Source organism: Labeo rohita, chromosome 1 (genome assembly GCF_022985175.1).
Source record: "Labeo rohita strain BAU-BD-2019 chromosome 1, IGBB_LRoh.1.0, whole genome shotgun sequence".
Classification (NCBI taxonomy): Eukaryota; Metazoa; Chordata; class Actinopteri; order Cypriniformes; family Cyprinidae; genus Labeo; species Labeo rohita.
In genome coordinates this window covers 49797757-49825292 of record NC_066869.1, presented here as the reverse complement: position 1 = coordinate 49825292, position 27536 = coordinate 49797757, and the positions used below count along the sequence as shown (strand labels likewise).

General features: G+C 34.1%; 2 protein-coding genes across 4 annotated transcripts; one reads left to right on the top strand and one right to left on the bottom strand.

Moving 5' to 3' along the window:
* Window positions 1-694: 694 nt before the first annotated feature.
* Window positions 695-16244, bottom strand: ercc5 (excision repair cross-complementation group 5). Its single transcript, XM_051109732.1, has 16 exons — window positions 16162-16244; window positions 14553-14645; window positions 14257-14432; window positions 14058-14173; window positions 13877-13978; window positions 13741-13795; window positions 11914-12057; window positions 11614-11815; window positions 9369-10151; window positions 7708-7949; window positions 7518-7637; window positions 4301-4514; window positions 4073-4217; window positions 2459-2659; window positions 2289-2373; window positions 695-1407 (listed from the first exon to the last, which is right to left on the bottom strand). Exons 2-16 carry the CDS (start codon window positions 14638-14640, stop codon window positions 964-966), a joined length of 3117 nt encoding a protein of 1038 aa, XP_050965689.1. The 5' UTR covers window positions 14641-14645; window positions 16162-16244; the 3' UTR covers window positions 695-963.
* blzf1 (basic leucine zipper nuclear factor 1) lies at window positions 16229-26767 on the top strand. 3 transcript variants are annotated; one of them, XM_051109770.1, is made up of 7 exons: window positions 16229-16318; window positions 18873-18930; window positions 19030-19451; window positions 19901-20100; window positions 20212-20340; window positions 22855-23080; window positions 25790-26767. In XM_051109770.1, exons 2-7 carry the CDS (start codon window positions 18906-18908, stop codon window positions 25973-25975), a joined length of 1188 nt encoding a protein of 395 aa, XP_050965727.1. In that variant the 5' UTR covers window positions 16229-16318; window positions 18873-18905; the 3' UTR covers window positions 25976-26767. The 3 variants fall into 3 exon arrangements, with proteins under 3 accessions (XP_050965727.1, XP_050965738.1, XP_050965747.1); XM_051109781.1 differs by having other exon boundaries at window positions 16271-16318; window positions 18857-18930; XM_051109790.1 differs by lacking the exon at window positions 16229-16318 and adding an exon at window positions 16421-16593.
* The last annotated feature ends 769 nt before the right edge of the window (window positions 26768-27536 follow it).

The following is a 27536-nucleotide window of genomic DNA, read 5'->3' as shown; positions in this document are numbered from 1 at the left end:
TCTGACCTTTATATGTGCAGATTTACCATAGAGTTATGTAACTACAGTAATAAACCAGTCTGACACACAACTCAGAGACAGCTGCTTTGTTTTTCTCCCTTCAGGTCAACACACACATCAACAGAATTAGAAATAACTCAAATAATTCTAGATTTTAAAATGCCATAACTCAATGTTATTCATGGTTTACACTCTGTTTTTCTAATGAATCTACTTTTCTAATTTGGCATTAGTTTTTTTTTTCTTTTTTTTAAATATTTTACTCACAAATAGAAATGTCTACTTAAATATTATATTGAACTTGAACTTTGAGTTTTACAAATTAATTTCCATGACTTTATTTTAATTTACTAAATATTATTAATTTCCATGGCTTTTTCAGGTCACACTATTTTATATACATATAATAAGCAAAACTATGTATATATAGGACAAATCAAAAACTGAATAAATAAATTAATTAAAAAATTCATTTTTAATTTTGGCATCCAGAACCAACACACAGGATGCAAAATTGTGGAATTCACATTGCAAATTTTGTATATTAGAAGACATTTTTCAAATCTTGTTCCTGTTGTCCAAAATGTTATATATATTTTACTTTTTAAGTTAATGATTTTCATATAATTACTTGAATATGAAATGACTTTTCTAGGTCTGTTAATCAAATAAAAACACATTTGAGTTTTTCAGATTTTATTGTGCTTAATGTGAAGAAACAAACTTTTTTTTTTTTTTTGCAAATTCATCTATTGTAAAAAAAAATAGAAATAGAAAAGCAGTAATAAACTAGCAAAGGTTGGCAGATCTGTTCTAATATGAAGAAATATTGACATCATTCTTTGTTTTTCATGATTTCATGTTTGCATTTCTCAAATAATCACGTAGTACATTAATTATACAGCATCATTGTTTAAAATCAGCGACATTCAGCATCAGTGTGTTTATTTGTGTTTGTTGTCATCATCGGTTTCTGCTCCTTCCTCTTCCTCCCCGTTTCCCTCTTCCTCTCGTTTTCCCCTCAAACACAGAACGTGCTGTAACCATAGCGACGCCCCGCCCACACTCATTATCATCCTCTGAGCTGGAGCTGCTTGACTCCGCCCTCGATGACATCATTGGTGTGGCTCCGCCCCTCGTCTCATCTTGTGTGTCTGCAGGCGAGTTCAGGAGAGGCACTGACTCTACGAATCCTCCCGCCAGCGGCCCCACGGCACCAGGGGCCCCGTCCGGCTGTGAGGCTCCGCTCCTGTCCTTCTTAGACGGAGACGTTTCTTCCTCCTCCTCGACTTCCTCCTCTCTTTCCTTTCTCTTGAGGCAGGTGACGGCTCTGCGCAGACGCTGACTGCGGATCGACTGCCGCTCCTGCTGCTCCAGACGGAAGAACGAATCGATGCGCAGCTGCGTCTGCACACACACAACAACAGTGAGAAAATATTTGCTCTTCTGCTCACCAACAATGCACTTATTTGATAAAAAAAATAGAATGATACCATTAAATGTAAATGAAACTCTTTTCTATTGTAATGTATCTAAAGATGTCATTTATTTCTGTGAAGCCGGATTAAAAATTAAATTTAATTAAATTAACACTTAGATTAACACAGATTAAATTGATCAAAAGTGTCAGTAAAGACATTTTTAATGTTACAAAAGATTTTTATTTCAAATAAGTGCTGTTCCTTTGAACTCTTTTTATCTGTGAATCTTGAAAAATTTTAGTTTGACAGTTTCCACAAAAATATTGAGCAGCACAACTGTTTTCAAGATTGCTAATAATCATAAATGTTTGTTGAACAGCAAATCAGCATGTTAGAATGATTTCTGAAGGATCATGTGACACTGAAGACTGGAGTAATGGTGCTGAAAATTCAGCTCCGCATCACAGAAATAAATTACACTTGAACAGATATTCACATAGAAAACAGCTGTTTTACACTGAAAAAATATTTAATAATTTTTACTGTATTTTAAACTAAATGCAGCTTTGTTAAACAAATAAGAGACTTCTTTCAAAAACACATAAAATCCAAATGTTGTTAAATGAATCATCAGTGTTATTTTTGTATTATTTATTTTGTCATTTTTATTCCTTTTTTATTATTTCTATATATTTTTAATTTAATTAGTTTTAGTTATTTTACTACTTAAGCTTATGTCAGGTAATTCCCAAGGCAACATTTCTAAAAGTTTTTTATCCAATGCTCATATTTTATTTGACCTTATTTTAATGAACGAAAATGATTCTGAATAGTTTTATTTTGTTCGCAGGAAGTGAAGTGTTTGACCTGTTGCATCTGGAGCTGTTTGAGCATCGGCTGCAGCGTTTCCTCCGTCTTCCTGCTGCTCCATCCGAAGCGGCTCTGACAGAACGTGTGAGGGGTTAAGAAGTTCTTCTGCTCATTGTAGACTCACAGACATTCATCATGCGTTACAGCGTAAATGACGTGAAGGATATTCTTTGATGAGCTCCAGGTGTGGGCGGCCCCAGCTGAAGGAGGCGTCCGACTGGTCGACGGTGGGCTGCAGGTAAGCCTGAGCCACGGCCGGGTTCGGGAAACCAGGATGAAGCTGGAGATTCCTCAGTTTCTTCTTGACCTTTGTGTCTTTGGGGTTGGCGGCCAGTTTCTTATTCTCCTGCGCTTCGGTCCACCACTCACTACATCACAACACACACACGGTGAGCCATGTTTAGACATTTACAGTAAAACTCATATTTTAGGTTTTACAGAACTGAACTTTGTTTTGCAGCTCTATTTTGCACCTGTACCATATACTGTATATGAATATACATGATGAAATATACTTCATTACCTGTAGCTTTTTTACAAGCAATTTACTGATAGAATTTAATAACTAACAGCAAGTGAATTAATAACAAAGACTAACAAGAAGCATAATTATTTAAACAAAATACCATCAAATGCTTCTCACAAAGGGGAAAAATATTATTATTAAATAATATTAATGCTTTTAATTTATAAAAGTTTGTTTACATAATTTGTGTGTGTACCATGTATATTTATGCATATAAAAATACACACATATGCATGTATATATTTAAGAAAAATATATTATGTTTACATGCTAAAAATATTTACATATAATTATCACTTATATCAATATAACTATAAGTACATGTAACTATTTTCAAAATATATACTGTATGTGTGTATTTATATATGCATAATAAATATACACATACATTATGTAAACAAAAACTTTTATTTTGTATGCGATTAATCACGATTAATCATTTGACAGCACTAATTAATACTTAATTAAATGAATGAATGGAGTTAGTAAGTAAACATAAATTGATCTGAAGTGTCAGTAAATACATTTATATTGTTACAAAAGATTTTTTATTTTAAATAAATAGCAATAAATGACATTTTATTGAAATAGAAAACAGCTGTTTTAAATCGTAACAATATTTCACTGTTTTTACTGTATTTTTGAACAAATCAATGCAGAATTGATGAGCAGAAGAGACTTTAAGAAACATTTTTTAAAAAATATAATTTTTCCGAACAACTTGTTCAAGACTGATTATGACTGATTAACGTCTAAATGTCTTATTTCAGTATTATTTCTATAGTATTATAGTATTTTCTTTTAACATTTTAAATTAGCTTTTATTTTTTTATTAAAAATAAACAAATTATATAAATTATATAATTAAATAAAGAATTATTTAAAATTTTCAGGGAATATTTTTATATTTTTTATATTTACTTTTTTCACCGTAAATTATAAAAGGACTTCTTAAAATGAAGTTCTTGATGCATATTACTAATAAAAAATTAATTCATCTGAGTGATCTGAATTAAGAAAATATCTTCATGGAACATGATCTTTACTTAATATCCTAATGATTTTTGGCATAAAAGAAAAATCAATCATTTTGACCTATACAATGTATTTTTGTCTATTGCTACAAATACACCTGTGACACTGAAGACTGGTTTTGTGGTCACATATATTGTACAGGAACTTGCCAATAACGATTTACCGAAGCATTTTTGTGGTCTTTTACTGTTACAATGTCATTTTCCGCAGTGTTTCTGACCTGAGCTGAACGAGCGGCTCCAAACCGCCTCCAGGAAACTCGTTGAGGATCTCCATCCCGGTGACGTATCCCACTCCTGGAATGCCCTCGGTGTAATCGCTGCCCAGCAGATACGCCAGATTGATGAGTTTGCTCCTGTCCAGGCCTGCGGACGGACACAAGCTCACGTCAGCGTCTCTGTCCTCCTGTTAAACGTGCGTACGAACTGATCTGAGGTCTGCGGCTCACCCAGCTGGTTCTGCATGTCCACAGACTGGTAATGCTCCACGTATTTGTTCTGGTTGAAGAAGTTCTTGTAGACGTGTCGGCCGCCGAAGAGCCAGATGTCGCTGTCGTCGGTGATGGTGCCGTGCGTTTGGTCCAGACGGTCCAGCGCCGCACACTGGGCTTCGGCCTCCATCGGCGCCACGATGAACGGCACACCGAACAAACGCAGCAGCTCCTGAAACCATCACAGGAACAGAAACACGTCAGTATCAGACAAACCTGAGCCATGTGTACTAGTGCACTACTCGTACTGTTCTGTCACTGATCTGTAGCATTTGTTAAGCTTGTTGCATTGTGGGATACAGGATCTGGCATAACGTGCACTTTGCAAACTCTGTGAGATCCTGTATCCCATAATGCAATGTGCTTAACATTTGCTTTCATGTTTCTTTTCAGACCTTTTTACTAGTGCTGTCAAATTAATTCATTGCAACTCATTTTTACACAAAATTGTATTAATGCAACATAAATGATAACTGTGAAATACACTACTTTTTTCATTTTAATTTGACTTTTTGTTACAGTTTCACATACTATTTAAAAAAAACTAGCATGCGTAACGTAGTAATAAAACCCAAATCATGTTATGGCTTTGCACAATTACTAAACTGCAAAGACTGTGATTTATTTTATTATTATTTTTTTAATTTACATTTTAATATTAGAATAGGATTTGTAAAAACTGTAATATATTTATTTATTTAATTAAATTACAATATGTGCTGTGTTTTCCATAGGGAAGTTTATTATTATTATTATTATTATTATTATTATTATTTTTAAATGTACATTGCAATTTTAAAATAGGATTTTTAAAAATTGTAATACTGTCATTTAATTAAATAAATGCATGTGCTGCGTTTTCCATAGGGAACTTAATTTTCTGTTTGGTTAATTTTTTTTTTAATTTACACTGCAATATTTAAATAAGATTTGTAAAAATTGTAATTGAATTAAATAAATATATGTGTTGGGTTTTCCATAAGGAACTTATGGAACTTTTTTTTTTACATTGCAGTATCAGAATAAGATTTGTAAAAATTGTAATACTGTAATTGAATTAAATAAATATATCTGCTGCATTTTCCATAACTTAATTGTTTTGTTTGTTTTATGTAATTTACATTGCAATATTAAAATAAGATTTGTAAAAATTGCAATAGAATTAAATAAAGGTGTGTTGCGTTTTCCATAAGGAACTTAATTTTCTGGTTTTTTTTAATTAATTTTTTTTTTACATTGCAATATCAGAATAGGATTTGTAAAAATTGTAATACTGTAATTTAATTAAATAAATATATCAGCTGCATTTTCCATAACTTAATTGTTTTGTTTGTTTTATGTAATTTACATTGCAATATTAGAATAGGATTTAAAGTTAATTAAATACATTTAATTACATTTGTAATTTGTAATTTAATTAAATAAATATATGTGCTGCGTTTTCCATAAGAAACGTAATTTTTTGTTTTTTATTTATTTATTTTTAATTTACATTACAATTAGATTTGTAAAAATTGTGATTTGAATTAAACACAACTATATGTGCTGCGTTTTCCATAGGGAACCTAATTTTCTGTGTGTTTTTTTGTAATTTATTTTAATTTACATTGCAATATTAGAATAGGATTTTTAAAAATTGTAACTGAATTTAATAAACATATGTGCTGTGTTTTCCATAGGGAACTTAATTTTCTGTTGTTTCTTTATATTACAATATTAAAAATAGGATTTGTACAATTTTGTTGAATATTGTTATTTCTTATTAATTATAATTATTATTAATTTCAATTCAATTATAATTATTATTATTGATTCATAAAGATACACAAACACAATATTTTGGCCAAATTGTGCTGCTCTACACATAAGCACAGCTTTTAAAAAAATATATTTTTATATATTTATTTATGGAGGCCTGTAATGCAGTATATACAACAGAACCAGAATGATGGAAGTTGTCACCGTCTTCTTAAAAAGTAAAAGTAAACTGAGTTGACAAGTTTGAAACAATAAATCTCCTCTAATCCAGCTGAATCCTTCTGAGAAAAAAGGAGTGAAGAGTATTTACCCAGTCTGCGCTAAAGCTTAAACAAACACGGCGCTGTAAACGAGGACTATGATGTCACTAAGATCAGATTCACTGCCGGATTTACACCAAACACTTCAGATGCACCTGCCACCATCACACACACACACACACTTCACTACGTGCAGCTGTAAAACTGTCATACAGGATTCAGAGTCAACACACACAGATGAGAAGATGCACACGCATCATCTGACAGAAAATACGATGTGAACTTCAATCTTTAACCTTCCCATTAACCACACACAACCACATCCATATGCAATAATATCAGCGTTTACGGTCGTGACAGTAAGCAGAACTCAAGCAGCTGTAATCAACATTTTTGCAGTGTTTTATTATTTTCCTCCTGTAGATCACATATAATATGGTATAAGGTTCAGCAGAGCTTTATTTGGACTGGGAAATGTTTTTTGTAAATGTTGCACTGGTTTTATTTCAGTATTTTAGACAGATACTGCCATAGCTTTATTAATGTTTGGAATCAGATTCTATTTTTAGTAATTCTGTTGTGTTTGTGCCATTTTTAGTAGCATTTTAGCCTCTATTAGTTATTTTATTACATCAAGATAACCTAAATGAATTGCATTATTTTATTCATTTATTGAAATGATTACATGTATTTTATTTCAGTTAACATTTATTTTAAGTAACATTTTTAATGTTTCAGTTTTAGGGTTGATTTACTAACAGCTTGGTGTTAAAAACTACTGTGACACGCAGTGAAACATTAGCAGTGCATACGGTTATTTATGTGTCTGATCTTATTGCATATGCATTTGTAGCACTTTTCCTTTCAGACACGACTTTCATGTGAGGAGAGTATTTATATGAATCATGCATGGTGATTTATTTGCACTAGTCAGTTTACTGGTATTTGCAGTTGCTTTATTTAACGCCCAAAAAGCAGGTCCTAACTCATTTGTGCCTGTAGATTACCACACCTTCTAATTATCATTGTCTGATTTATGACTTCATCAGTTGTTCTCCCTGTCAGTGGATTAGCAGAACTTTACACTCCCATCTGCGCTTTTATGGGATTTTGATCTCATGCTTATTTTTTTGGTTGACACAGGCAGGTGTCCTGACCTGGCTCTCCTGGCACATCTGTCCGGTGACGGTGGAGCTGCTGCGCTGCTGCTGCTGCTGTTGCTCTCTCAGACTCGTCTGCTCGTCCTGCAGGTCTCTGTCCAGCTGCAGCAGCTCCTCCTGCAACACACAGACGCGTGACACACATATAACGCATGTGCGATCCGAAGAGATTCGGTGTGAGACGTACCGCGTCGATGTGATCCCACTCGCTCGCAGCAGCAGCAGCAGCAGCTTCATTTAGGGACTCGTTGACTTCTTCACTCTTATCTGGGCTCTGGACGCTGGACTCTTCCTCTCTGCTCTCCTCTTCCTCTGGTTGCTCCTCCTCTTTCTCTTCTGAGGTGCTTTGATCGGCCGATTCTTCTGCTTCGATGCGAGATTCCTCTCTTTCAGATGTTTCCTCTGCATCAGAGACCTCGATAAAACTCTCTGCAGTGAACAAACCAACAGGTTATGAATCACTCGGATGAATCGGATGAGCTCAGGTTTTTGTTTTCCAGTAAAAACCTCGAAACATTCTTTAAACCAGGGATTCTGAGTTGATGAAAAGCTAATTAAAATGTAAAATGAGAATAGTTTTAGAAATTAAAATAAAACTTTTACTAAAAATTATACAATTTGAATACATCATTTTAAAATAAGAAAAAAATAAAACACCTAAAAATTAGTTAAATTATAAAAATGTAAACCAATAATTCTAAATTTAAAATAGCCAAAAACATACTAGAAATTAACAAATCACAAACATTTTAAAATAAATAATAATAATGCATAATTATAATAAACCATTTTAAAATAAAAACAAATAAAATAAAACATACCAAAAATTAAATAAAAGATAAAAATGAGTGATTCTAAAATAAAAAAAAATCTAAATAAAACACATACTAAAAATTAAATGATAATTTTAATATGTCATTTTAAAACAAATCAAAATGACATAATTAAAAAACGTAATAAAATTATGTGATAAAAATGGTTAAATCATAAAATGTAAACCAATAATTCTAAATGAAAAAAACCCAGAACAGATTCAAAATTCATAAATCATAAGCATTTTAAATGTAACTAATAAATGTAAACGTAAGCCAGGGATTGTGAGTTGATAAAAAAAAAAAAAGCTAATTAAAATGTAATTAAAATTGTTTTAAAATTTTTAAATAAAACATATACTAAAAATTACAAATTATAAAATTTTACTACATAATTTTAAAATAAGGCAAAATAAAACACCTAAAAATGTGTTAAATCATAAAATGTAAACCAATAATTCTAAATTTAAAATACCCCAAAACATACTAAAAAATAATAAATCACAAACATTTTAAATGTAAATAATAAAATTATAATAAACCATTTTAAAATAAGAACAATCAAAATAAAACACACCAAAAATAAAAAAAACCGAGTGATTATAAAACAAATTAAATAGAACATACTAAAAATTGTTAAATCATAAACATTCTAAAAGTAAATAATAAAAATGTAAAATTATAATAAACCATTTTAAATTATTTATTTAAGTTATTTATGAGAAAGGTTAAATCATAAAATGTAAACCAATAATTTTAAAATAAAATAATCGAAACTTGCTCAAATTAAAATAATAAATTTTAAAATGTAAATCACAAAAAAAATAAAATAAATAAACCATTAAAAAAAACAACACAAAAAGATGGAATATTTCATTCATTTAGCTGCATGTCATGTGGCCATTAACAGGCATTGGAGAACTGTGAACCTGCAAATATGTTGTTACGTTATTGAAATATTTACTAAGAAAATACAAGGTTTGTGAATCCTACTTTAAGATGTAATCTCTGGAAGTGTCTCTGTGTGTATTTGTACCTTCAGAGCTGCTTTCCTCCTCATCTTCACTCCTCACTTTGTTTTCTTCCGTCTGATCCGTTCGGTCTGCATGCACAGGTTTGCGATCAGAGGAAGCGCTCGGGTGTCTCTGCTCTACAAGATGATTCACCGCAGCGTCTCGAGGCTCACGTGTCTCCTCCTGGCTTCCAGATACAGCAGAACTGAGAATAAGAGGCGTTCTGGACTGATGCTTGGATTCTGAAGACTCCTGTGAGGAAACGCTGATTCCAGGAACCTCTCCATCAGAGCCGCTCCTCAGGTCCGTCTGCTCCACGGCTTCATCTCCCAGAGCTTTCTGTATGGCCATCAGAGTCCTGGGAGAAACACCTCCACCTGTGGTGACCTCAGTCATATCGCTTCTGTCAGGAACCACTGCTTCCTCCTCGTCCTCTGAGCTGCTGGTGATGACGTACGTCCTGCGTTTGTGGGCGTCTGCGGGATCCGTCATGGCGCTCTGGATGGCCTGTAGAGTTCGAGGTGAGACACGTCCATTTTCAGATCCTTCCTCCTCAGAGCTGCTGTCCATCATGGCGCTCTGGATGGCCTGTAAGGAGCGAGGAGAGGGCGGCGCTCCTTCTAACGCCGGCGGCTCTTCCTCAGGACAGGACGAGGAGGAGGAAGGCTTGTTCTCATCGTCCTCTGTCACGGGCCGCCACAAGGGCTCAGGCTTCCCTTTCGGCCTCCCTTTACGTTCCCACGGACAGCTGGACCACAGCGCTGGAGCCGGACCGCTGTCTGGAGCGCTGGCTTTCTTCTGGGACCCTGAAGAACATCATAACACAGAGACTAAAGTTTGTTTAGTTATACTTTGGTAGGACACTTTAGTATTGTTTGGAAGAAATTAGTACTTTTATTCATCAAAGATGCATTACATTGACTAAAAGTTCTTCCAAAATAAAACACACACACACACACACAAAAAAATTATAATAATAAAAGACTTATTAAAAATGAACAAATAATAAAACTTAAAATTTAAACAGGTCGTTCTACAATAAAATCAGTCAAAATAAAACACTATAAATTAAATGATTATAAAAAATAAAATATATATAATTAAAAAGTTTTAAATTAAATACGTACTACAATAAAATAAAGATCTAAACACAAAAAAATTAAATAAACCATTTTAAAATAAAAAAAACAAACATAATTAAACCCTTGCTAAAGAAACTAATAAATATTTATTTAGCTTTTGAACATCCGAATGTCATTCAATCACTGAAATACTAACTTCTACTAAATCTCAGGGGGATATTTTAGCTCCCAAACTATATTAAAAGTTTGGGAATCCTAACTGTAAGCTGTAATTTCTGTGCCACTAGCAGAATAATTATTTATAGAAAATAATACTTTTATTAATTAAGTCAAAAGTTTTCTAGTCATCAAAAAATCATGAAAAATATATAATATGTCAGAGTTGTTCAATTTTAAAAACGAAAATAAATAAATAATTCTAAAACAAAAACAGTCAAAATAAAACACTTACTATAAATTAAATAAACTATAAAAAAAAAATATATATATATCATTAAAAAATACGAATAAGTTCAATCATAAAAATTTAAATAAATCATTTTAAAATAAAAATCAAAACACAAAAATTTAAAGAAACCACTTAAAAAAATAAATAAAATTAAATTAAACCCTTACTAAAGAAACTAATTAAGTACTTGTTTTGCTTTTGAACAAGTAAATGTCATTAAATTATTGAAATAATCATTTAAAATCTCAGAGGGATGTTTTAGCTCAAAACGTTTTGGGAATCATAACTTTACGTTGTTATTTCTGTGCCACCAGCAAAAGAATTATTCATAGTATTTCAATTAAATGCTGATCTTTTGAACTTCCTACTCATCTGTGAATCCTTAAAAAAAAAAAAAAAAAGACGGTTTCCACAAAAATATTGTGCAGCAAAAACTGTTTTCAGCATTGCAAATAATCAGAAATGTTTGTTGAGCAGCAAATCAGCATATTAGAATGATTTCTGAAGGATCATGTGACACTGAAGACTGGAGTAATGATGCTGAAAATTCAGCTTTGCATCACAGAAATAAATTACACTTCAACAGATTTTCACATAGAAAACAAACATTTGAATTTGTAATAATATTTGACAGTTTTACTGTATTTTTGATCAAATAAATGCAGCCTTGGTGAGCAGAAGAGAGGTCTCAAAAACAAAAAAACATAAATGTGTTTAACACCTCTGTGTTTTCCTGACCTTTAATGAGGATGTAGTGCGAGGAGTCTTCGGACACCAGGCGGCGAATCTCCATGTCGTGGTCTTTGCTCTGGTCGTACGGCTGATCGGCTCCTCCAGAGCTGCGCTGGTTCATCTCCTGCTCCACTCCCTCCAGACGCAGGTTGAGTTTGTTCCTCTGCAGGAGACCCGCCAGCTGATACTGAGAGAACTCGCCTGACCTCTGACACGCCAGCATCAAGAGTTTAACAAGGTAAGTGAGGAATATATCAGTGTTATAATAATGTAATAATGCTCCACTGACACTATGAACTCGAGCACCTCTGGGGGTTTGTGGAACAGGGTGCGTCGCCTCTTGCTGAACTCCTTCATTTCTTTATGGATTTCGTGTTTGATCTCAGGTGGCATCAGGGAAAACTCCTCAGAGTTGATGTCTACAGAGTTCGGGTTGTCATAGACCTCTTCCTGAAAAATCAGAGACGTACGAGATACACAGTCATAATTATAAGGGAACAAATCCGAAGTATAAGGAAAAAGTCAGAATTGAATTATTATTATGATTAAAAGTCAAAATTCCAAGGAAAAGTCAAAACATTGAGATTAAGAAGTCACTATCAGGAAAATTCATCATTATGAAAAAAAATCAAAAATTACAGATTAAAAAGTCTTAATTATGATAAAGAAAAATCATAATTATGAGGAAAAAGTCAAAACTACAAGATTTAAAAGTTTTAATTATGAGATAAAAGTCATAAGGAAAAAAAATCATAATTATGAGATTAAAAAGTAATAATTAAAAGGAAAAGAAATCATAATGAATGTTGGTATTAAAAGTCATAATTAGGACATTGAAAGTCAGAATTATGAGGGAAAACTTCCAAATATTGAGTTTGAGAAGTCATGATAATAAGGAAAAAGTCAAAATTCTGAGTATGAGATAATAGTCATAATTATGAGGAAAAGTCAAAATAAGAAAAAAAAAAAAAAACTATTAGAAACAAAGTCTAGATTTTGAGATTAAATAGTCATAATTATGAGGGGGGGAAAAAATCACAAGTATGTGGAAAAAGTCAGAATTGTGAGATTTAAAACTCATAATTATGATTAAAAGTCAAAATTCCAAGGAAACGTCAAAACATTGAGATTAAGAAGTTATAATTATCAGGAACATTCATCATTATTAGAAAAAAAAAAATCAACATTTTGTGATTAAAAAGTCAAAAAATGCATATAATTATGAGGAAAAATTAAAAATTATGATACCTAAAAGTCATAATTATGAGATAAAACTAATTATATGAGATAAATAACATAATTATAAGAAAAGAGTCACAATCGTGAGATTAAAAAATCAAAATTATGAAATAAAAGTCATAATTATGAGGAAAAGTCCAAATAAGATTAAAACAATCATAACTATTAGAAAAAAAAATTACATTTTAAGATGAAAAAGATAAAATAAAATTAAGATTAAAAGTCAAAATTCCAAGGAAAAGTCAAAACATTGAGATTAAGAAGTTATAATTATCAGAAAAATTCATTATTATAAGAAGAAAAAAAAATCTACATTCTGAGATTATGATTATGAGGAAAAAGTCAATTACGAGATTTAAAAGTCATAATTGTGAGGAAAACGTCACAATGATGAGATTCAGAAATCATAATTATAAGAATCTAAACTTTGAGATTAAAAAGTCATAATTATGAAATAAAAAGCTACATTTTCTGAAATTCTGTCATTTTGACTTTTGGTTATAATTTGACTTTTTTCTCATACGTTTCATTTTTTAATGTAATAATTTCAACGTTTCATCTCATAATTACAACATTTTGTCATTCATGATTTACCAATGCATTCATGTTTTTCTTAAGTGGCTGAAATATAACAGAGCAGAACTTCACACAGGATACTCAATATGTAATCCGCATACATAATTAATTTGCTGTAATGTTGCTTTGCAACAGTATGTATCGTGAAGGCGCTATACAAATACATTTGAATTGAACTGGATAAGTATTAACTTGATTGTTTATATTGTTGCAAAATGTCACTCTATAAGGCATGAAGTTATTAAGACATTAACACGATTAACATCCTGATTTACTGTAAAGCTGCTGTATGAAGCTCAGTGATGTGACTGATCTCACCTGGAATCTGCCGTAGGTCTGCAGTGATTCGTCTCCGTCTCTTTCCTCCTCTGAACTGCGTCAGTATTTATAAACACACAATTACAAACACGTTCCTTCATTGTCGTTATGTCTCATAGCAGTGTTTTTTTCTCACCTGCTCTCGTCTCTGTCCTCGTCAGGAGGAAGCGCAGGCAGAACGTACATGTCGTCCTGCTCATCTCGTCTCACCGACGACAGGCTGGGAATCGCCTCTTGACTGCCGAAAAAGAAAACAGACACACTGAGCGTGTTTTTTCTGTGGAATAGCGTCACCGAACATGATTTAGGACTCGTACCTTTTGTCTCCTAAAGCTGCTTTGATGGCCTGTCTCTTGAGGAACGTCTGGAGGAGCTTCTCATTGGTCTGTTTGGACTCGCGGCTCATCTCCTCCCTCCGCTGCCTCCTGATGGCCTGTGGAGGTTCGGGATGTTGAAGCATCATTCCCCGTTTCACATATACGTTTTACATGCACACGTGCAGCTGCTGAAGCTCACCAGCGTCTGTTTCTTGAGCAGCGGCGCGTCTCCATCGTACACGAACACGGGTCTGATGCGGAAGAACAGCAGCTTACAGAGGCGATGGAAGAGCGTGAGGAGATGAGCGTTCTGAACCGCGTTCCCATCGCGATCCCGCACGCCTTTCACCGCCTGATTCAGCCAGATACTGATGTCTGTCACGGGTGAGTCACGGATCCAACCAGACAAACTTATACTTACAGAATGAGTTTCATTATTGCATTACCATCACGGGAATTCGGGGGCAAATGTGCGCAATGTGCAGTAAAGGATACCGACAGCTAAGATCTTCCCCTCCAGTGTTTCGGGATTGATGGGTTTTCCGGTGCTTTCCAACAGCTTCCACAGTCCGTGAACTCCCATCACTCCTGCTCAAAACATCAACTCACTCAGCATTAACACAATGCAAAACAGAAACATGATAAGAAACTCCAGTTTATGCCACATAAGAAAAAAAAAATCAAGCTTTGGGAAAACACAATCATTTTAAATGATAAAATTACAGAAAAGTCAAGATTCTAACTTTGAAAAAAAGTTACAATTATGAGGAAAAAGAGACAATTGATAAAAAGTCTAAATTCTAACAGTTAAAATGATGAGAAAGTCACAATTATCAAATAAAAAGTAAATTATGAGATTTAAAAAACCCCAAAAACAATTATGAGATAAAAACAAAAAACAAAAAAAACAAAAACAAAATTATGACACTAAGTTAAAAGTGTGAGGAAAAAAGTCCCATTGATGGAAAAGTTAAAATACTGAATTTAAAAAGTTTAATTACGAGATAGAAAATGACAAAATTATGACATTAAAAAAAAAATCAACATTATGTCACGATCAAAATCATAACATTAAAAAGTCAAAATTATGACATAAAAAGTAAAAATGTGTGAGATTTTAAATAATATATAATTGAGATAAAAATAAAAATTATGAGACATGTAAAATTATGAGAAAATGTCACAATTATGACATGACGAGTCAATTATGAAATAAAAAGTATAAATTGAGATTAAAAAAAAAAAATCACAATTATGAGATAAAAAGCCAAAATTATGACACAAAGTTAAAATAGTGAGGAAAAAGTAACAGTTATGAAAAGATGAAAATAATGGGTTTAAAAAGCTATAATTATGAGATAAATAATGACAAAATTCTGACACTAAAAAAATCAACATTTTGACCTATAGTCAAAATTATAACATTAAAAATTTTAAATTATGACATGAAAAATACAAATTATGAGAAGCCACAATTATGAGATTTATTACGAGTTGTAATTATGAGGAAAAAGTCTAAATAATGAGATTCCAAAAGTCATAATTAGTAGATAAAATGACACAACTAAAATGATAACATTAAAAGTCATAATATTGACATAAAACGTTCAATTATGAGAAAAAGTCACCATCAGAGTTAAAAAGTCATAATTATTAGATAAAAAGTAACATTTTTGTCATATTTTGGCCCTTTACATCATAATTATAATGGGATAATGTCAGAATTTCAACATTCTAACGTTGTCTTGGTATGTTATAATGATGACTTTGTCATAATGTTTACATTTTACGTCACAACTGTGACTTTAAAAGTCGAAATTATAAATAATATCTCAAAAATTGTATTTTATGTAACTTAATATTTATAATTTTACCAGTAATCCTATTAAGTGCTGGAAACTGGTTTAAAATCGTCAGAGATGCGAATCGAGCAGAAATACAACAACAATATAGTGATGATAAATCTGGTATTTGTGATTAAAGTGATTCAGTATCGCGACAGAACGATTCTTCGTATTGCTGTGTTCTAATGAGCTTGTTTAATCTTCATAGTCTTAAGAATAGTTGTTTAAATCATCATATTTTACAAAAATCTCACACAGACCTGCTGCTCACAGCATCACAACCATAACAACCGCTTAGCGCGTCCGGGCGAGTCCCCGGAAACACGTCCCGAACACAAGAGTTCCGCGGCACTTCAGTTCCGCCGCCATCAGCTGTTTCCGGTTTCGACATGGAGCCTGTGAACTCGACGCTCTGAGGTACGTGGCAAAATTCACTATGAAACACTAACATTTATCCTTTAGTAAGTTCATGAATGACGTCGTGTTTCTGTCAGATTTACACTTTTACGTGACGTCAGCGGTTTTATGATGTAGACGCGACCGGTCGCTGTGTTACACAAACCAACCGATAACCAGATCAACACACACAGATAAAACAGCGCAAAGGTCCAAACTCTCTTTATCTACACGTGTTTATGTTTTGATGAAACAGTCGTAAGATTTCTCTACATAGCCGTCTGTTCACTCCGCTGGTAAGTTAACTAGTTGTGTTGACTAACTGATGTAAACATCTTTTGTTATGGCTTTGGTCGATCGACTGCGCCCAGATTTGTCAGTAATCATGAGCTCATCAGGTCTGATCATGCCCAAAACCGGCTTTACTCGAGTAATCCCGCTTAACTAATGCTTGTTTGTTTCCGTTAGTCTGCTGGTTTGTTACACTAGTAAGCGAGTGAGCAATAAAATGCTCTGTTGTTGCAAAAAAAAAAAAGAAACTTTTTAGGGATTGTTCATTATAGTTTTATTTGTTCTTGCAGGAGTGATCTAGACTCTTGAAGTTAAAGTTGTTCTTTTTTTTTTTTTTGCTGGAGTCATTGAAAATGAATAGTATTGTGTAATATTTGCATAAAATATTATAAAAAATTTTCTTAAACACAGAAGTAATCTAGACCGTTGTATCATAAAATTTTAATAAAAATATAATTTATGTAAAATTTGCCCATTTTTTTTCTGTGCATAATTAATCTTGATTATATATTTGATTATATATATATAATAAAAGTACTAGTTTTTGTTTAAAACTTGCAGAAAATATCACATTTGTTTATTATAAGTGTTATTTTTCAGTGCAAGAGTATTCTAGGCTGTTGCATAAAAATCTGTATTTTTATTACATTTTGATTTTGCAAAATGTGCACAAAATATAAAAAATAGTTTATTAAAATATTATTTTTCTGTTTCAAGAATCACCTATTTTGTCATAAAATGTATTCATTTTTAAACTTTTTTTTATTATTATAACATTTGTTTATTAAACAATATATCTTGCCGGCTGTGCAGGAGTGATCTAGACTTGCTTCATGAAATTATATATATATATATATATATATATATATATATATATATATATATATATACACTACCGTTCAAAAGTTTGGGGTCAGTACATTTTTGTTGTTTCTTTTTCTTTTTTTTTTTTTTTTTTTTAAGAAATTAATACTTTTATTCACCAAGGATGTATTAAGTTAATAATTAAAAGTTTATTAAAAGTTAATAATAAATAATTTACATTGTTATAAAATATTTATATTTTAAATAAACACTGTACTTTTTAAACTTGTTATTCATGAAAGAATCCTGAAAAAAAAAAAATCACAGGTTCCAAAAAATATTTGGCAGCACAACTGTTGATATTATCCAACATTGATCATTCTAATAATAAATCCGCATATTAGAATGATTTCTGAAGGATCATGTGACACTTAAGACTGGAGTAACAGCTGATAAAAATTCAGTTTTTCATCACAGGAATAAATTCTATTTTAAAGTATGTTAAAATAAAAAACATTATTTTATATTGTAAGAACATTTTGCAATATTACTATTTTTTTTCTATATTTTTAATCAAATAAATGCAGCCTTGATGAGCATAAGAGACTACTTTAAAGACTATTACAAGTCTTACTGACCCCAAACTTTTGAACGGTAGAGTGTGTATATATATATATATATGTGTATATATATATATATATATATATATATATAATATATATATATAATATATAAATATATAAATAATACGTATTGTTTACATAGTGTTATTTTTCAGTGTGGAAGTCATCTGGACTGTTGCAGTTGTTAATAAAATTAATTTTGTTTAAGATTTTATAAAACAAATAATATTTGTTTATGTGCAAAAGTCACCTAGACTGTTGCATCCTATGAGTTTAATAAAAATACATATATTTTTTGTGTAACTTGCATAAACATTTGTTTATTAAAATGTTATTTTTGTGCAGGAGTCATTGAGAATGCTAATATAATTTTTTTTTTTTTAATTTAAATGAGCAGACAATATAAATTTAATTTTTATTTTTCATCTTAGACTGTTGCATCATAAAATTATTAATTAATTAAATTGTTGAAATTATTTAAAATATAGTTCCTTGTATAATAGTTGCATAAAATATAAAACTTGTTTATTAAAATATTTTCTGTGCAGAATTGATCTTGATTGTGTTGCATTATAACATTTTCATAAAAAGTATTCATTTTTGGTTACAATTTGCAGAAAGTATCAGATATGTTTATTATAATATATTTTTTTTTTTTGGTGCAGAATCATCTAGACTGTTCCAATAATATGTGTTATGTATAATCTGCATAAAAATGTACAATTTCTTTATTAAAATATTAAAATTCTGTTTCAGGCATCATCTGTTGCATCATAAAATTGTAAATAAATACATAAATGTATATAAAATTTGCATAAAATATAACATTTGTTTATTAAAGGTGAATATGTTTGCAGGCAGTAGAGGAGTGATCGAGTCTGGCCGCAGTCATGTCTGCTGAAGTGATCATCAAAGGTGAGTTCATCCGTCCATCATCTGTTAATATACAGTCTGGTGTGAACGTCACACGTGTGCTGATAACAGTAAATCTCTTTGACGTGTCTCCCGTCTCAGATGTGTCTGCGGTGGCCATCCGCGGCCCCGGCGATGGCATGGAGACGGACAAGCCCCCGGTGGCCCCTGAGCTCTCCACGGAGGCCCCGCCCCTGAAAATGGGCACTCCGAAGAACAGTCCGAGAGCGGCGTTAACTGCACAGTCACCGGGAGTCCTGCACCTGGGCAAGGTGAGCAGAGACGCGTGTACGGAGGTGGAGGCCGTGAGGATCGTGGTTCCGCGGGCCGCTATCACTCGAAGCGCTCGTGTGGGGCTCCACATCGAAGATAGAGGATCCCCTCAGCACGGGGACGAGCGTCCACCATCACCTTCCGCAGAGCCGCTGGACTACAAGAGCGCACTGGACAAACTACAGAACTCAGAGCGACGACTGCTGCAGGACAAAGAAGGGCTGAGCAACCAGCTGAGGGTTCAAACAGAGGTCAGCCGCTCAATTATGCTTATAAAAAATGTGAAATATTATTGCAATTTAAAACAGCTGTTTTCTAAGTGAATATCTGTTAAAATATTATTTATTTCTGATGCGCAGCTGAATTTTCAGCATCATTACTCCAGTCTTCAGTGTCACATGATCCTTCAGAAATCATTCTAATATGCTGATTTGCTGCTCAACAAACATTTCTGATTATTAGCAATGTTAAAAAATGTTGTGCTGCACAATATTTTTATGCAAACAGTGATGCATTTAATTTTTCAGGATTCACAGATGAATAGAAAGTTCAAAAGAACAGTATTTATTTGAAATGGGAACATTTAGTAACATTAGAAATGTCTGTTCTGACAGTTTTGTGTAGATTAGAGTGATTATTGAAACACCGTGTCAGCATTGTCATGTTGTTGTGGTTTAATCTGGTTGTAATGTGTTCTCAGGTGAATCGTGAGCTGAAGAAGCTGCTGGTGGCGTCTGTAGGTGATGATCTTCAGTATCACTTTGAGCGTCTTTCACGAGAGAAGAACCACCTGATCCTGGAGAACGAGGCGTTGGGACGGAGCCTGTCGCACACGGCCGAGCAGCTGGAGCGCATGAGCATCCAATGCGACGTCTGGAGGAGCAAGTTCCTCGCCAGCCGGTGAGACCTCAGTCAGAAACAAGGGATACAATTAAAATCTTTGAGCTTTAATAGCTATTTATTTGTGTTTTTTAATATTAAGCTGATGCGTGTGTGTTTGTGTTCCTGTAGTGTGATGGCAGAGGAACTGACCAACGCCAGAGCGGCTCTCCAGCGGCAGACCAGAGATGCTCAGTGTGCCATTCAGGATCTGCTGCGAGAGAGAGACGAGTTCTCCAGAGACATGATGCACACGCACAGGTGACGCCGCTACTGCAGACCGCCTCCGGAAAACATTACAAACACTCCTTTAATTTAAATCAATCTGAACTGAAGTAAAGTATAAAATAAAGCAGTAAGCCCTGTGAAGCGTGGTTTACGGTGAATTTATAACAGCTGAGGGGTGTTGTTAGGCACGACACAAACCAGGGTGCCTAAATCCCCCTATGCTGTTATGAATTCAGTGTAAATCATGGCTTCACAGAGCTTTTATAAAACAGTTATTCCATATATGTAGTAAGGTTTCACAAAATAAAACAGAGCAAATAAAGTGTAAACATTATTCTTCCACCAAACAGTGTAGTTCCTCAGATACAGTTGTGGTTGCAACAAAGTGGTTGCTGAGCAACATACAAATGTAAACAATGGCTTTGAATGCGTCTCAACCAATCAGAATCAAGGACCGGAACTATCTGTTTTATAAAAATGTATTAGCTGTGTCTCATTACGAAGGATGCACCCTCCGGAGGCTGCATTCGAAGGCTACATACGTCATAGAGGCTGTCTCATTTCAGAAAAGCAAGTAGGACACTCCAAATGCGACCTTCGAATGCGTCCTTCTTTCACAGGAATTCGGAGGATACATGCGGTGTATCCTTCGCTGCTACAGATAACCCAAAATTCTTTGCGTCCTCGTAAGCAACGGTCGTTTATTTGAAAATAAATCGCGATGCTGGCAGATGTAAACGCAAGCGACGATGTGGTGTTTAAATATAAAAAGTAAAACTAATACATTTCTGTCCTCCTTTTTCTTCTCCTTTTTTTCTGGAACAGATGTCAGTTGTACTTATGCTGCAGCTCCTCAAATATGCAATAAAATAAAACAAGTAAAAAACACTTTCTTTTCAAATTACTTTCCAAGTTTAGAAATAATTTGCCTTTATTTATTTAGTGTTAGAGAGCAACTAGGCGGCCGCAGCGTGACAAACATTGTGGAGTCCAGTGTAGACTGTTAGTGTGTTGTCATAGCAACGTGATACTTTCTTTTTCCTTTTCCGTCCGTCCTACGAAGGCCATCTCATTTATTTCTAGGCTTGAGGACACTCCGCATACGCATCCTACAGAGGATGCGACCTCCAAAGGATACGACCTCCGGAGGGCGCATCCTTCGAAATGAGACACAGCTATTATTTCAGTTAGTTGCAAACATTATTAATTTAATTTTAAGGAAAAAAATAATAAAAAACATTAAAGACATTAAAAAGACAAAAAAAGAAAACAATGTAAATAAAATGTATATAAAAAAGAATTTAAAATATGAAAAACTATAAAACCATATTAAGGAAAGATACCTTAAAAGGTAAAAATATAACTAATAGATATCACCATATTTCCCCAGTTGATTGATTACATTAGAAACTGCAGGATTTTTTTTTTTATTAAAAGTTTCTGAAATGCTTAAATATGCAAATGAGGCATTATCCTATTAAATCTGTAATGATTTGCATACATTTCAAGCACATAAATCTGAAAATTGGATAAAGTCAGATTCATAATTCTTGTTTGATTTTATTGTCACATTAGAGTTAACGGTTTGTCTGGATTTCTCTCTTCATCACTCCATAAATAAAAAAAATTCTGTCAATAGACTGAAAACAAACACATTTTCACCTTGCTTTTAGGAGAAATGTTGTATAAATCAGTGTGAATGAAATATGAACAAACCTTCAGAAAATAGAGAAGAATAAAAGTAAAGTTTGGTGTTTGTAAGACAAAAACTCTTTAAAGTATGAAATCTACAGATAGATAAAAAGCAATTAAAAAAAAACTTAAATGTGGATTTTGGATGTTTTCTGTACACTAGGCTGAAAGAAGACGTGATATGGAGCAGAATAGACCAAGAAAAAACTGACAAATGCATTAAAACAAACCAGTTTGCCTTTATGGTCTTAAAATACTAAATACTATAAATACTACAAAAATACTGTGACCCTGGAACACAAAACCAGTCATAAGGGTAATATATATCTGAATTAAATGAGCTTTCCATTGCTGTATGGTTTGTTACAATAGGACAATATTTGTCTGAGATACAACTATTTGAAAATCTGGAATCTGAGGGTGCAAAAAAAATCAAAATTTTGAGAAAATCACCTTTAAAGTTGTCCAAATGAAGTTCTTAGCAATGCATATTACTAGTCAAAAGTTTTGATATGTTTACAGTAGGAAATTTACAAAACATCTCCAGGAAACATGATCTTTACTTAATATCCTAATGATTTTTGGCAAAAAGAAAAATCAATCATTTTGACCCATACAGTGTATTGTTGGCTGTTGCTACAGATACACCCGTGATAACTTAAGACTGGTTTTGTGCTCCAGGGTCACATTTGTAATTAAAGCAATGGAAAATCTTGCTGGTGATCAATCTAAGAGTGTAATTTAGCTTACAAAGTAATGCAGAAGTAACATTGCGTGTTCTCTCCCTGTGATTCGTGTGGCTGGTGGTTGAGTGTTTTATTTATGTGTCCTGTGTTTCACTGCTGTGATGTTTAGGTCTCTGGAGCAGCTGCTGGTGTCTCTGCAGTGGGGTCGGCAGCAGACGTACTATCCCAGCGCTCAGCCGCTCAGCACCGGAGAACTGGCCGCAGCCAATCACAAACTCGCAGACGCCATCAACTCACACCTGCTGGGAAACGTGAGCGGCAGCAGCGTGAAGAAGAGCCCGAGATCAGAGCACTCAGAGCTCTGCAACACACCGGCCGAGAAGATGGCGGAGAAGGTGAAGAGTTCATTAGATTAATAAGAAGAAATTAGAATAATAAGAAATTAATTAAGAGGAAATTAATAATCAGACTTTTCTTTTTAGGAGCACTTGTGCACAGTCAAAAAATCAGGAGCTCCTTCTAATCAATAATCAAAAAATCTGATAAAAAATTAGCCAATTACGAGGTGATATTTGACTCCTTAAAGTGATTTACAGGGGATTTTTGTTTTTATAAGAACAAGAACAGAATAAGAACAAGTTTGCAATCAAATGAAATCAGCATTAACAAAATTAATTTGTACTGCAGAGGTGCATAGAAGAACACAGAAGTGGCTTGTAGGTGTATTTTCATGTTTATTGAGGCTCAGAGGAGGCATGAGTGCAATCAAATTCATAAATTCATGTTGAGATTAATGTTTTAAATATAACATTTTGAATACAGAAATATTAAATGATTTAAATAACTGAAAAGATACTTTAAAAATGAAACTAAAACTGCCAGTAGGTGATGGAAAGTCACTGTTTTAATTACTCAGGAATAAAGCAAGTGACTCTTTATGAATGGGAAATTAAATCATTGACTCACTAGATTTAAAAATGCACATTCATTCATAAAGGAAACAGTGCTGTGTTTGAATGAAGATGTGCAGCAGCTCAGTTGTGACTTGTTTCAAACTACACTGCTCAAAAAAATGAAGGGAACACTAAAATAACACATCCTAGATCTGAATGAATGAAATATTCTTATTAAATACTTTGTTCTTTACATAGTTGAATGTGCTGACAACAAAATCACACAAAAATTATCAATGAAAATCAAATTTATTAACCCATGGAGGTCTGGATTTGGAGTCACGCTCAAAATTGAAGTGGAAAAACACACTACAGGCTGATCCAACTTTGATGCGATGTCCTTAAAACAAGTCAAAATGAGGCTCAGTAGTGTGTGTGGCCTCCACGTGCCTGTATGACCTCCCTACAACGCCTGGGCACGCTCCTGATGAGGTGGCGGATGGTCTCCTGAGGGATCTCCTCCCAGACCTGGACTAAAGCATCCGCCAACTCCTGGACAGTCTGTGGTGCAACGTGGCGTTGGTGGTTGGAGTGAAACATGATGTCCCAGATGTGCTCAATTGGATTCAGGTCCGGGGAACGGGCGGGCCGGTCCATAGCATCAGTGCTTCGTCTTGCAGGAACTGCTGACACACTCCAGCCACATGAGGTCTAGCATCGTCTTGCATTAGGAGGAACCCAGGGCCAACCGCACCGGCATATGGTCTCACAAGGGGTCTGAGGATCTCATCTCGGTACCTAATGGCAGTCAGGCTACCTCTGGCGAGCACATGAAGGGCTGTTCGGCTCTCCAAAGAAATGACACCCCACACCATTACTGACCCGCTGCCTAACCGGTCATGCTGGAGGATGTTGCAGGCAGCAGAACTTTCTCCACGGCGTCTCCAGACTCTGTCACGTGCTCAGTGTGAACCTGCTTTCATCTGTGAAGAGCACTGGGCGCCAGTGGCGAATTTGCCAATCTTGGCGTTCTCTGGCAAATGCCAAACCTCCTGCACGGTGTTGGGCTGTAAGCACAACCCCCACCTGTGGACGTCGGGCCCTCATACCACCCTCATGGAGTTCTGACCGTTTGAGCAGACACATGCACATTTGTGGCCTGCTGGAGCTCATTTTGCAGGGCTCTGGCAGTGCTCCTCCTGTTCCTCCTTGCACAAAGGCGGAGGTAGCGGTCCTGCTGCTGGGTTGTTGCCCTCCTACGGCCTCCTCCACGTCTCCTGATGTACTGGCCTGTCTCCTGGTAGCGCCTCCATGCTCTGGACACTACGCTGACAGACACAGCAAACCTTCCTGCCACAGCTCGCATTGATGTGCCATCCGGGATGAGCTGCACTACCTGAGCCACATGTGTGGGTTGTAGACTCCGTCTCATGCTACCACTAGAGTGAAAGCACCGCCAGCAATCAAAAGTGACCAAAACATCAGCCAGAAAGCATAGGAACTGAGAAGTGGTCTGAGAGTGGTCAGAACCACTCCTTTACTGGGGGGGTCTTGCTAATTGCCTATAATTTCCACCCGTTGTGTATTCCATTTGCACAACAGCATGTGAAATTGTCAATCAGTGTTGCTTCCTAAGTGGGCAGTTTGATTTCACAGAAGTGATTGACTTGGAGTTACATTGTGTTGTTTAAGTGTTCCCTTTATTTTTTTTTGAGCAGTGTATTTTTGATGACGAAATAGAGCAGATCAGGCAATAGTGTTATAGTCAGACCATGTAAGTCACTAAATATTAACTTCTTGTTTATTGAACTGTTGTATTCAATCAATATCTCATTAACAAACTCCCTTAAAAATCATCTTAGTTCATCGCAAAGTTCCATTATAATCAGCTGCACAATGAATCTCTTATTTACACTCTCTCTACACGTTGTCTGTGAAAGGACTGGTAAGATTTGTCTGTGATTCATTACTCAACCTTGCAAAAACACATAGAAACCTTTAAATCTCCCCTCAGCGCAAACACAAATATGCTGATGGGGTCAGTCGCACTGATGCCCCGAAATATTTTCTCACAGTCACATGCAGTAGTTTGCAGCTTAATAAGAAATTAGAATTAATTGAAAAATTCCCAGAACATAACGTTGCGTAAATATATCTCTGTTCATTTAGACGTGCATTGAAAGCCTCACGTTGTTTTCCCGTCTTCTCCAGGTGTTGCGGAGTCTAGACCCCATCTCCTGCTCTGAGAAAGAGCCGGACCCGTCCGCATCCGACGCGGTTCATTCTCCGTTCCTGCCCAATAAGAAGAGCATCGGCCGCTTCCACCCGTACACGCGCTACGAGAACATCACGTTCAACTGCTGCGAGCGCTGCAGCGGAGAGATCGTCGTGCTCTAGAGCGCCACCGCTCCACATCAACACGGCAGTATTAGTGCTCACGAAAATACCAAAGACAAACCACACAGACTCAGCAGCCGACAGACACTCGCATCCACACAGATGATCTCAGAGTCTGTGGATGATGGAGACTCACACATCTCACACTGGACAGATTCATTGAATCCAGTAAGTCTGTGGTGGGTTATTCATCCTCATGATGTTTCACACCTGCGTGGTTATATTTATTCACTCAAATGATGTTCGGCTAATAAGAAATCAGAGTAATAAGAACTTAAAATAAGAAATTAATAAAACAAAATTGATATTTCTAATAGGAAATTAGAATAAGAAATTAATAAATTAAAAATTAAAAAAAGAAAACAATAATCAGATTAATAAATTGGAATAAGACATTTTTTATTACAAACAGTGATAGTGAATCAACTCCAAAAATAAAGAGCCGTGTGAACATCCTGCTGAACATCTCATGTTTGAAGAAATAGTCATGTGTGTGAAACCGCATGAAGACGAGTGAATGATGTAGATTTTAAAGTGTTTTGTGAGATTTTAAGACGTTCTGTATGTATTTATGTCTTTTGATCTGGATTTGAGCTCAGTGTGTAGATGTGTTTATATAATGCAGTGATGCTGTGACTGTATTTCATACTTCATGAACATTCTCTAGGATCACAGTTAAAGTGTTTTTCTGAACCAGAGTGTATAAAATCTTTGTTTTTACAGCATTTCAGTGATATTTTGTGTATATTGTCTCCCTGTCAAATTGCTAAAATAAATCATTTGGAATGAAAACTCTTTTGTTTTCTTGTTTTTCCCCATAATAGAAGTCAAAATTGTATTTTTAATACAATATAATGAAAGCAGACGGAAATAACTATATATATATATATATTTATAACTGTTTCTCTATTAATTTGAAATAACAGAACCTAATGCACAGAGCTAAAACTGATTCTATTCTGTTTTTTCAGTCCAAAACTAAAGAAATCAAGTTTTACATGAAGAAAAAAAACTTTTGTTATGAGAATGTGATTGTGTTTTCTGCAAATTTGAATGTAAATTTTGTGTGCAAATGCTTAAATTGTCCAAAAATGCAAAACAAAACAAGTCCTAAATCAGCGTTCATTGTTTTATGCGAAATATAATTTCTTATTTTTGTCTTATTGGTTTTTGGGTGAAATATGACCATACTGATTTTTTTTTTTTTTTTTACGAGAATATGATTTTTTTTTTAACCCCCCCAAAAAACACATTTATGTACTTTTTAATCAACCATTTGTAACAAAAAATTGGTGTAACCAGTATCTGAAATCATAATTTTTATTGAATGTGATGTTGTTTTAAATCCAACTGAAAATTTATTATGCAAATGCGTTAAATTGCCTAAAAATAATGTGAAACTGAAAAAAAAGAAAAAAAAAGAAATGAGTAATCACAATAAACCCTAAATCAGGGATCATTGTTTAACACTAAATAGAATTTCTTATTTTTGTATTTTTGATTTTGGGGTAAAATATGAAAATCATATTGATTTTTATTTTTATTAGAAGAATATGGTTTC